At 48.0% G+C, this 12,643-nt stretch overlaps 1 protein-coding gene across 3 annotated transcripts in view; it reads left to right on the top strand.

The window, feature by feature from the left end:
- Positions 1 to 329: 329 nt before the first annotated feature.
- Positions 330 to 12,643, top strand: part of pcdh10a (protocadherin 10a) — a 59,737-nt gene continuing 47,423 nt past the window's right edge. For 2 of the 3 annotated variants that reach the window (XM_072495571.1, XM_072495570.1), the window contains exons 1-3: positions 330 to 3,340; positions 4,174 to 4,232; positions 4,330 to 4,436. In XM_072495571.1, the coding sequence (XP_072351672.1) occupies positions 863 to 3,340; positions 4,174 to 4,232; positions 4,330 to 4,436 (2,644 nt within the window). In that variant the 5' untranslated portion in view covers positions 330 to 862. The remainder of the gene's footprint in view (positions 3,341 to 4,173; positions 4,233 to 4,329; positions 4,437 to 12,643) is intronic. The other variant, XM_072495569.1, reaches the window with a different exon arrangement.

Genomic DNA, 12,643 nt, shown 5'->3' with positions numbered 1-12,643 from the left:
ATGTCCCTCTGTGTGGGGATGTGCTGTGATCTGATTAGTATGGGCACCTGTACGAGTGCTGCCCACTAACTCTGTGGGCAAGTCGGGGGGGACTGGCACGGGATGATCTACACGGCGGAGAGACCCGCCCGCTGCCGCCGCCCATTGGTCAGCCAGGGAGGGGCGGGGTGACGCACCGCCGCTCGGTCAGCCTCCCTCGTCCTATCGGAGCGGGGCTCCGGCTGCCCCGGCTGCCCATTGGCTGGCGCGAAGAGGGCGCTACGCAAAAGCAGAGCTCTGGAGCCCAGAGAGCTGCAATCTTTCAGCCGAGAGAAGTGTGCAGGAGCCGGGCACTGCAACAGGGGAAGTGTGGGAGGAGTGGGGGAAGGAGAGAGGGAGGGAGAGAGGGGCAAGTGAAAGGCAGCAGCAGGCAAGTGAGGGGAGGAAAGAAGAGGGGGAAGAGAGATTAAAAGAAAAGGGAGACACCCAGATTCGGCAGAACTCAACCCTCGGACAAAAAAAGGTTAAATGAGAAACTCTCCACTCGATTGCCGTTGTTTACACCGAAGATATGATCGGCCGCTATGTCAGAGGAGTTGACAGGAAGCCAGAATCGCGGGGAATGTGTTCAGCCACACCGTTGCTGAATGGGGTGAGATCAAAGGGGCTATTCACCCTGTAAAGAGGAGAGAGTTCAAGCTCCGGCTGCAATGAAGTCGCTTCACGTACCTGGCTGCTGCGGACCAATGTAACGAAGGGTTCAGAGGAGGGGGGAAAGTGCCGGTTGCAGCATTTTTGTTTTTTGTTGTTGTTGCTGTAAAGAGAGGATTGAAACACCGCCTTGAACTTAAAGGAGGGACGGCAGTGGCTTGTGGCTGGGGCGATGATTGTCTTTCTGCTGCTGTGGATGTGTGTGCAGCGCGCTGGCGGCCAGATCCGCTACTCGGTGCCCGAGGAGCAGGAGCATGGCACCTTCGTGGGCAATATCGCGGAGGACCTGGGACTGGACGTGACCAAGCTGGCGGCCCGCCGCTTCCAGACGGTGGCGAGTTCGCGCTCGCCGCACCTGGAGGTGAACCTGGAGAACGGGGTGCTGTTCGTCAACGAGAAGATGGACCGGGAGCTGATCTGCCGCCAGAGCGCCAGCTGCCTGCTGCACCTGGAGCTCTTCCTGGAGAACCCGCTCGAACTTTTCCGCGTGGAGATCGAGATCGTGGACATCAACGACAACCCGCCCGGCTTCCCGGAGGCCGACCTGACCGTGGAGATCTCGGAGAGCGCGTCGGCCGGCACCCGCCTGCCGCTGGAGAGCGCCTTCGACCCGGACGTGGGCAGCAACTCGCTGCGCACCTACCAGATCACCCCCAACAGCTACTTCCAGCTGGACGTGCAGACCCAGGGCGACGGCAACAAGTTCGCCGAGCTGGTGCTGGAGAAGGCGCTGGACCGGGAGCAGCAGGCGGTGCACCGCTATGTGCTGACGGCCGTGGACGGGGGGCTCCCCCAGCGCACGGGCACGGCTCTGCTCACCATCAGGGTGCTAGACTCGAACGACAACGTGCCCGTCTTCGAGCAGTCAGTCTACACGGTGAGCCTGCCCGAGAACGCGCCCCTGGGCACCCTGCTCATCCAGCTCAACGCCACCGACCGCGACCAGGGCAAGAACGGCGAGGTGGTCTACTCGTTCAGCAACCACGTCTCCCCCCGGGTCAAGGAGCTGTTCAGCATCGAGTCCCGGAGCGGCTGGCTCGAGGTCAAGGGAAGCATCGACTACGAGGAGAGCAGCCTGCACCAGATCTATGTGCAGGCCAAAGATCTGGGGCCCAACGCGGTGCCGGCTCATTGCAAAGTGCTCGTCAAAGTTACCGACGTGAACGACAACGCGCCGGAGATCAGCTTCAGCACCGTGTCCGACTCGGTGAACGAGAGCGCGGCGCCCGGCACCGTGGTGGCTCTGCTGAGTGTGACCGACCGAGACTCCGGGGAGAACGGGCAGCTGCAGTGTGAGATCCTGGGCCAGGTCCCCTTCAAACTCAAGTCCTCCTTTAAGAATTACTACACCATCGTGACGGACGGCCCGCTGGACCGGGAGCGCAGAGACTCCTACACCATCACCATCCTGGCCAAGGACAGGGGCTCGCCCCCTCTGGCCTCCAGCAAGTCCATCAAGGTGCAAGTGGCTGACGAGAATGACAACGCGCCCCGCTTCGCGCAACCTTCCTACGACGTGTATGTCACCGAGAACAACGTTCCCGGGGCTTATATTTACGCAGTGACTGCCGTGGACCCCGATATGGGGCAGAATGCCTATATCTCTTACTCCATATTGGAGTGTGACATTCAGGGGATGTCCGTCTTTACCTACGTCTCCATAAACTCCGAGAATGGTTACCTGTACGCCTTGCGCTCTTTCGACTACGAGCAGCTCAAAGAGTTCAGCTTCACGGTGCAGGCGAAGGATTCGGGGAGCCCAGCCCTGAGCAGCAACACCACCATCAACATCATCATCGTGGACCAGAACGACAACGCTCCCTCCATCGTGTCCCCCGTGGCCAAGAATGGCAGCGCCAAAGAGATGGTGCCCCGCTCGGCCGAGCCGGGCTACCTGGTGGCCAGGTTGGTGGCGGTGGACGCGGACGATGGCGATAACGCCCGCCTCACTTTCTACATCGCCAAAGGCAACGAGCTGGGGCTCTTCCGGATGGACTGGAGGAGCGGGGAGCTCAAGACAGCCAGGCGTTTGCCCAGCACCAAGAAGGACCCCGGCTCCACTTACGAGCTTCTGATCGAGGTGAGGGATCACGGGCAGCCGCCTCTCTCCGCCACCGCCACCATCCTGGTGATGGCCGTGGACAGCGCGGTGGATCGCCAGGGGGAGCGGGGAAACCGGGCCGGGAACCCCAAGGACAACTCGCTGAATTTGACCCTGATCCTGATCATCGCCCTGGGCTCGGTGTCCTTCGTCTTCCTCTTGGCCATGATCATGTTGGCCATTCGGTGCCAGAAGGACAAGAAGCTCAACGTCTACAGCTGCCTGGCGGGCGAGTGCTGCGCCTGCTGTCGGCAGGCGAGGAACAGGAAGAAGAAACTCAGCAAGTCGGACATCATGTTGGTGCAGACCACGAACACCAACGCGCCTCAGGTGTCGGTGGAGGAGGGCAGCTTTGGACACCACAGCCAGAACTACTGTTACCAGGTGTGCCTGACCCCAGAATCGGCCAAAACGGATCTCATGTTCTTGAAACCTTGTAGCCCGGCCCGGAGTACGGACGCTGACCACAACCCCTGTGGGGCGATCATAACTGGGTACACGGACCAGCAGCCTGACATCATTTCCAATGGGAGTATATTATCGAACGAGGTAAGATCATGCAACTGCTTTCACACCCATCTATCCTGTCCCCTGACTCAGATTCTCTCTCATTTCATCCATTACAGTTTGCCTTACACATCCCCTTTATACTTATAATCTAAACCTTCCCTTTCTCTGTCTTACATATATAAGTATTAACTCTGGATGGTGTCATTTGAAATCCCTTTGTGCACTTCCTTTAGAGCAAGGACGGCTATCATCATTGGGAAATGTTGTAAATGCCGGTAAATCTCACCAATTGACCCCAGATTGATTTAATAATGCACAGTTTGGAGTGTATATTGAAAGTACCTCGGCCTCCCGCATGGAAAGAAGCGGTTTAGCACTTTGCTGGGAAGGAGAGGTTATTCCCCATTAACCATGCCAGAATGGTCAGCAGCAAGCTGACAGTTCCATAGCCCCAACAATCTTAAATCTTAGGTACTTCCAGGCGTACTGTGGGCAAATAAAAAGATGTAACGCGCCCTGAGAACTCACGAAACATTCTTAGGAGAAACAGATCTGAAAGTGTCCCATTATATGGCCCGCAAACCCCAACCCCCAAACTACCTTGTGCCTATAAACTGTTATTCAGACCTGATAGTTTATCAATTGGAACTTTGAACCATCCTTCAATTCAGTAATTGTACAGCCATTTGCGAGGTCCAATGTCATATTAGGAACAGTAATTACATTTCCTCATTACAGCGGTACCTTCGACTAAATAAAACCCCTTGCGTGCGTTCGGCGGAATCTTCCCTCTTGTTAACGGCCCTGACGGTGCTTCACATTGTCTCCCGAATAAGTAACGATTATTGACTTGACGTTTGCCTCCTTTGCAGACAAAACACCAACGGACCGAGCTCAGTTTCCTTGTGGACAGACCCCGTCGAGTGAACAGGTAGGCAGCTCACTGAACTGGGATTTCGCTGTTTGGCCCATTCGGATGGGAATGTCGGGCGCTAACGTTGGCCGTTCCTTTTTTTGTCTCTACCCAGCTCTGCGTTCCAGGAGGCGGACATCGTGAGCTCCAAGGACAGTGGCCACGGGGACAGCGAGCAGGGAGATAGCGACCACGATGCCACCAGCAGGGCTCACAACTCCGGTAAGTGCGCCCCAGTGGCTTTTTCCAACGTGTCCTCCAGCCCTTTCCGCCGGGAGGTGATGGTGGGGTGGAGGCGATGCATGCAATCTGGGCATCGCCACACACAAAACATAGCAAACACCAGCACTTTGCAGAAAGCTGCAGGGTTCCCATTCACACTCCTGTGCCTGTGTTGTGGTGGGGGGGGGGGGGGGGGGGGGGGTGCTTCTCAGTCATTCAGCAAAGCGCTCATGTGTATGAATGAATGGGCATGTCAGCACAGCATGCTGATGTGAGTATTGAATTAAGAATAACGTGTAGTTAACTCAGCAGCTCGAGAATTTCACCCGCGGTGTGTGTGTGTCTCATGCACATTGCGGCTGAGTCACGGACTTTGCAAGAATTGTATGAAACACTGTCGAAGCGCGATAGAGGAAGTGGCATGTTCTTATTCACTGCTCACCGCGTCGCGATTCTTTGTAACATACACTGAGTGCAAGCAGTCCTGGAGGAAACCACTCTCAGCCTAATTTTGCACCCCCCACCTCTCTCTCTCCCTCTCTCTCTCTTGGTTTCCTGGGTTGCTTTTATCCAACCCGACGCCCACTGATCATTATGGGAAACACGTTTTGCACTAGCGGCCGCTCAATGGCCTCTTTATTTTTCTGCCGTTAATGAATATGCAATCTGAAAATGAGTCCTCCAGGACTGGCATTCGTCTCCATCATTCCCCGCTTGTTGGTGGACGTGATGGAATTTGGAAAGAAGTGATAGTGGCGGGATCAGGGAATTTAAAAGGACACAAAGCAGTTTGATCTTTGCCAGATGTCTCTCTCGCACCGGCTTTAACTGGCGAGCTGGGAGGAGAGGGGATTAACTGGTTTCGCGTGTTCCTGCCTCATAAAGTTCTCAAACCCTGCCTGGTCTGCAGCATCTTCCCAAACCCTGCGGATTGGATCGTTAAAGGGTCCTTTCTATGAGAATTGCCTGTTTCGCGCATCACCCTGCTGCTCGCTTTCAAAATGGAGAGTTATTAAATACACCCACATCTCAGAAGATGGCAGCAATGCAAAACTTATCAGACTCCGCAGGGCCTTTGCATTACACTGCTGAGGTGGAAATTATTGTTCATAGTAACAAACCTCCCAAATACATGGAATATCCTTTTTTTTAAGCCAGCCAGTTTGAAAGTAACAGTTAAACCAGCAACAGAATGAGGACAGAATGTATTACTGAACTTGGTCAGTGAAGGCACAGGCTAATGTTTCCCATTGACTGGGCAAATCCTGAAATGCTGCCAGTGAATCAGTTTGATTAACACGTAACTCGGGAAATCAGATCAACACCTTGGTTGCAACCGGATTTACCCACTCGTGAATTGTTTCGTTTTACCATGAGCCAGTTTCGGATCGTGCATAGAAATCAATAATTCCAAGTGTGCTTTTTTTAAATGCCTTACTTATAAATGTTTAAATGCATTATATTCTGTGCGATATTGAACATCGAGAGCAGATTTACAACACCATCTCCTTAAACTAAGCAACCGATATAAGTGGTGCCGGGATTATATTGTACCAGTGTACCCGGCTCTATAGAGCCAGTTGGCCTGCAATAGTGCAGTGTCCCTTTGCGCCAGCTATTGCACAATATCTTCCCTTGTATGTTTAGATAATCTGGCACTAATTCTCCATCTAATATAATGCAATGTATTTTGAATAATGCAGTCTCCCCTGTTGGTGTTAGTGCGTTTGCCTGATAGGATTTAAAAAAAAACACTTCAGCAAAGTATATTTAACTGTCTCCCTCAATCCGGTTGATTCCTCGTTCTGTTATTTGGGACCGTCTCACAGACAAACAGAAAAAGATGTCGACAGCCAGCCAGGTTATTTTCGGCGTGTTTGTTTGCATGGGTGTTGGCGCCAAACCTTCACTGAATGACAACAACCGTTAGTTTTTTGCTTGGAAGTTACCAATGTCTAAGCAAAGACTGAGGGTTTAGGAGGCAGAACTAATGGCTTTTTCACGAAAGCAGGCTTTGAATATGAGAGGGAGAAAAGGAGGGGGGTATTGAAAGAGGGAATTCCAAAGAATTGGAACCTAACCAGCAGAAAGCCCAGGCGCCAAAAGGGGGGAAGGGGGAGAGGCGCTTTCAGGAGACAAGGCACCAAAGTAGGTCTCCATCATTGCTCGCAATCCAGGTCGGATCCTGCAGCACACCTGAAGTTAGTCTGTGGGTAATTGTTAGCCATCCAACCTCCAAAGTAAAATACGACTGGAGAGTTAGTCAGATTAATTGGGTTATCTAACCTGAGTACGCAATAAGAATGGGCCTGAAGTCTAAAACAGCCAACCCCACATTATTTAGACAGCCCTCAAAAATGGCTCATGTAAGAAAGACAAAAATGCACAGTGGGTTTAACATCCGAGTCTGGGAGGTCTCACATTACGTGATAGATACATTCCTGGAATAATAGCCATGTGAGGACATAGCATTACCATCATGTGATAACGTGGAAAAAGGAATTCCTCATCAATAACGTCCCTCACTTCATGGCAAACAAAGAGTTTCCAGATAATCCAACACAAGCACTTAACCAGTTAGCTCCTTGAGAATACAGCTTTGTATTTTGTGGTCGAGGGACCATCGCCCATTCAAAAAGGATGTACTAGAATTCTCACGCTGGCCGAGCATGTCCCAAGAACCAATTGGCAACCTCTAGCAAAGGGGTGCACATGTTATCCTTTCATCCCATTGATCCACAGCCTTCAATCACAGTGTGGGGAGGAAGATGTACGATTAGAAAAAGTGTCCCTGTTACTGATTGGAAAGTTATATTTGGGAAATACGGGGAAGCAGTGGCATAGAGGTATTGTCACTGGACCAGTAAACTAGAGACCCAAAGTAATGCTCTGGGGACCCAGGTTCAAATCCCGCCACTGCAGATGGTGAAATTTGAATTCAATAAAAATCTGGAATTAAAAGTCTAATGATGGCCATGAAACCATTGTTGAATGTTGTAAAACCCCATCTGGTTCACTAATGTCCTTTAGGGAAGGAACTCTGCCGTCCTTACCTGGTCTGGTCTACCTGTGACTCCAAACCCACAGTAATGTGGTTGACACTATTTTTTATAAATTTAGAGTACCCAATTCATTTTTCCAATTAAGGGGCAATTTAGCATGACCAATTCACCTTTGGGTTGTGGGGGCAAAACCCATGCAAACACGGGGAGAATGTACGAACACCACACGGACAGTGACCCAGAGCCGGGATCGAACCTGGGACCTCAGCGCCGTGAGGCTGCAGTGCTAACCCACTGCGCCACCATGCTGCCCTTTGTGGTTGACTCTTAACTACCCCCTCAAGGGCAAATAGAGATGGGCAATAAATTCTGGCACAGCCTGAGATGTTCACTTGTCATGAACGGAACAAAAAAATCTACCATCTAAATGCTTCATCTTGTGGAACTGAAAGGAGGATGGGGTAAAAAAAATAGACTCGCACCCCTCAGAATAAAACCATGGAATATTAGAAGAATCAATTTACCCTTTGATAAATCTTGGGCAAAGTATTGCTCCAGATTTTTGTCAATAACTAACACATTCATGCAAAAACTAATGCAGGACTTCCCAAGATTTGTGTTCTTTGTTGAAATTCATGAATAGCTGGTCTAAGAAGCAGTATTGTTTCAATGTGTGCAGGAATATAAAGTACATATGAAAAAATGAAAATCGCTTGTCACAAGTAGGCTTCAAATGAAGTTACTGTGAAAAGCCCCTAGTCGCCACATTCCAGCACATGTTCGGGGAGGCTGGTACGGGAATTGAACCGTGCTGCTGGCCTGCGTTGGTCTGCTTTCAAAGCCAGCGATTTAGCCCAGTGTGCTAAACCAGCCCCTGATATGATATCAAAAAATTCAGTGCTTCCTGTGTATCTTATACATTAGCAAGTCTTCAGATCGCTTTTAAAGATGTTCACTTAAAATGGAAGGTAAAGTGTTCCATGTGTTTTCGAGTATTCCTCAGTGACCTAGTTCTGACATTATCACCTCAGTGAAATGCAGGAGAAACTCGTGGAAATGGGGAAATCAGGTGGAGTGTGAAGTATAATGTAAGAGAAAGCGTCAGAAGTTTTATATTCCTGGAGCAAGAAAGGCTGAGAACACATTTAACCCCCCCCCCCCTACAGATGTGGTCCATTTTCACGAACGTCTTTCTGTGGGTTTCCAAACTTGATCATTAAAAGCAGCGTTGCATTCCCCCAAAGCATTTAAATCGGCCCAGACCATTCTGACAAGAAGAAGGCACGCATAGATTTAAATTGAAGCCAGGTATTTGAAAGGATTGTTAACTTAAATATTTCACAAACAAAAAAGGCCAGGATGTAAGTCTCAAGGGATGAGCGAATCACATCAGCTTTTCTCTGAAAACAGAGCTGAGGTGCAGGACTGTCAGTGTGAACAGCAAGGACTGTATTAAGATGGAGCATGAGCCATGAAAGTTAAACCAAGATGCACCTTGTTGAATTTAGGGAAATGGTCGAGGGTGGTTATCCCAACTGTGACGAACTGGGGGGATTGTGGAAATAGGCAACCGAACCAATAGTCGAAGCCCACCCCACTGGCATCCTCTCAAGTCGTGTGGACTCAATACTCATGACTCGGGAGAACAGGCAGCCCCCCCGCCGCCCAAGGACCTGCATCCCGCTGCGATTACGTTCCCCGGAACAACAACTAAAAAAAAACAAGTGTTTGTTTATTTTAGCAAAGAGCGTTTGTCAGCTTCTCACAAAAGGGCTGAACCCCCCGCCATGGAATAGCAGCAGGATCCTGCAGTGCAAACACTAGCCAACTTGGAACACTTCTAGTAAATGTCACCCTGCTCGTGTGATTGCATTATAATTAGCAAGCCGACGGTGAAATGCGTTATGCTGTTGGAATGACTCGGGGGGTTGAACAGAATCAAACGACAAGAAATGTCCCCCAAGTCATAACAGCGAAGACCCCTGCAAGCCAATGCTCTTTTCAAATGTTGTGCAATTTTTTTCAAAGAACGGTGCTGGTGATCCCGTTTCCAGTTCACGTCCACAGTCTGTAACAGCTCACTGATCAGTAATTTGCTTTCAGATTTCTGCAGAGCAATTACTGATGTAGGGCTGTGATCGAAGCTTTGCATTTGCATCGCACGAGCTTCTTTAATTTAACACTATGTATAAAGTAATTTTGAAGAGAGATGAAATGCAGTGATAACACCCATTGCCTGTTCCCACCCCCTCCCTCCCCGTGTTATTTGACCGTGAACCTCACTTGGAGCTCTTCCGAAGAATGTGGCCTGGCGCCCAGCCGATCAGACGAAAGGGTGCGAGCTGGTTGAGGACCAGACTTGCATTCCAAATGCCAGTTGCCAGTTTGTTTTAACTTCAGCCCCTCAGGAGTGTTGTTCCTGCCATTGATCCAGCCCCTCTCTCAGTGAACAACGGCAGTCGTGCCAGGTCATCTGGGCAAAATAAACCACTTTCTTTTCCGAACAGTTTGCTGTGGGCTGGACTGGATTTGAGAGTTGTGCATGTCGATGGGTATTTGGTGTCAGTTGCTTTTCTTGCGATGGCGCCCGGGCCAAACCCTCGGGACCACCTCTCCAATCTGTGGCGAGTTTGGGGTCCATGCGAATCTGCGTGCGATCTGCAAAATCTGCGAAAGGGGCGCTGTCTCGTTAAACATGCCTGATGCAAACCTTTGCCACCGTTTTTGTTTAAATGTGGCTCATAGCTCCCTAGATTGCCTGGGGGTTGCTACCAATAAAACCCGTGTCAACCGATCCTTTCGCTGTCAGTGGAAAACCCCACTGGGCTCCAACTTCATGTAAGAAAACACTTTTGTATTTACATAGACTAGCGCTGCCAATAGAACATGTGTGTCCCATCTGCACCTCATGTTGACTGCCTTCATGAGTTTATTTAAGTTTTTCTAAAACATATAATAGCTTTATTCTGTGGGGATCACTCGTCACAGAGAACTGTTGCCCGCACCGTGACACAACATTGTGCTGTATCATATTCATGCAAAATGTAGTGACTTTAATATGCGGACAGGTGATGATAGCACAGACTAGCAAATAGTTTCTTTAATAGTAATTTACAAGCACACGTCAATAGCATCTTCCTCCGTGTCAAACAAAACCGAGGATTATTTCTCCATAAAAATGAAATCAATTAAGCACACTGTTCCCCGGAATGAGCAATGGTTCAAAACCTTTTTCTGGTGCTGATTGCAAAAGCGAATACTAATAACGATCAGATACAACGTTAAATTGGCCCGTTACCGAGATTTGATATGTTTACCAGTTGGCTTATGCAGAGGACATAGAATGGACCGAATGCCTAAAGTGAAAAGAACATCACCCAGTGATGCAAGGTCTTTGCCTCAATAACCCAAAGGACAATAAACTCTAACCACTTGGGATTTATTTTTCCATAAACCACCTCATCCCATTGTGTGTCCCATCTGCACCTCATGTTGACTGACTTCATGCGTTTATTTAAGTTTTTCTAAAACATATAATAGCTTTATTCTGTGGGGATCACTCGTCACAGAGAACTGTTGCCCGCACCATGACACAACATTGTGCTGTATCATATTCATGCAAAATGTAGTGACTTTAATATGCGGACAGGTGATGATAGCACAGACTAGCAAATGGTGTATTTTATAATAGTAATTTACAAGAAATGGATCTTGTGCAAATATTCAATAATGAATCAGCAAGGAGGTTGATAGATAAAATTCTATTCTGGGCATTATTTGACAAACTTCTGACTTCAAATTAGTTTCCTTCAAATAATTACCAATAATCGTTACGAATATGTGATATAACGTAAAATAATATCAAAGAGCTAATTTCGTTAGGAATACGATATTCATAATTTGAAATACTTTCTTAATTTTAATATATGAAACATTTGCAATTTCAATTGATTTTAAAAGGTCCATGCTTTGTTGCTGGGGAGCAGATTTATATGCCTATTTATTTCTCATTAAAGCACTGTACCTGATTTCTTTGCTTGAATGCACATTCCTTAAATAAAAGCAGGCCTCCAATAGTTTTAATAGCCAAGGGAGTTTAATAACAATAAACCAGGTTTGATATAATAACTTCAGTACCAACACTATCATTGCATTTTGAATCCCTTGTTGCTTGGTTTCTGTCTTCACAATTTCTGATCATAATTTCCCCTTTTTCTTCTGCCTTCCCCTTTCTATTCTTCTGCAATGGAGGCACTTAGTTACATATGGGTAGGCTTAGTGAACAAATGTGCTTTGAATACAAGCAAGCTGCTCCTGTGGCACTGTACAGTGAGTCCTGTCTGCTTGCCGAGACAAATTGCGTCACAATCTCATTCATTATTGCTAAATTGATAATATCATACCAGTCCATTCTATGTAGCTAAATAATGTTCTAATCGGTCAATCCATCTTGCTGAGCTAATGATGCCATACTGGATCTCCCTTTGAATTTGATTGGTATACTTATTGCATTACAAAAACAATCCTTATAAAAGGCATAAATACACAATGATAAACAAGAGAGGGAAGTACTTTTAAAAGAAAATCATAATTTTGTCTGTTTAAATAGAATTTTATCAAACTACAATTTAGCATCACGTTGATCTATCAGGTGACCAAATTATATGCATGCATATGAGGAAATGGAAGTTACGAGTGTTGGTTACAGAAGGAATGCTACAAAAGATAAGTCCAATGTAATAATACTGCTGAGAATGTCCCTTCAAACATTGGGTTTATTTGGGTTTTGAATGTACAGTGTTCAAATGTTATTGTGAAACTAAATATGAACCTATGATACATTGTTATTTTAAGCTACATTCCTTGGATCAAACAGGATTGACTGCACCAGACACTTATCAGAAACTAAATTGAAGCACTGTTTTCAAGATGGATCCTGTTGTTCTCTTATTACATTATTAGGCACCAGATGTGGAATTCACTAGGGCCTACCATTAGATTTCCATTTGCCAGGTACTTTACATACTTTTTGCCATAAACAAAGAGCAGCCAGCCATTGACTTCCCATCTACTTCTACTGAGGTGAAATAGACAGAGGAATGTGCAGAGTGGCTGAATACAGGGTCGGAGGGAATGTTTTTCCTCTTCACATGTGCAGTGTGCCATTTGTAACAGGATAGTTGACCCTCAAGGCAATATGGTCCA

Source organism: Scyliorhinus torazame, chromosome 3 (assembly GCF_047496885.1).
Source record: "Scyliorhinus torazame isolate Kashiwa2021f chromosome 3, sScyTor2.1, whole genome shotgun sequence".
Taxonomy (NCBI): domain Eukaryota; kingdom Metazoa; phylum Chordata; class Chondrichthyes; order Carcharhiniformes; family Scyliorhinidae; genus Scyliorhinus; species Scyliorhinus torazame.
Note: the sequence above shows the minus strand (reverse complement) of the source record. Positions and strands in the feature narration are given on the sequence as shown.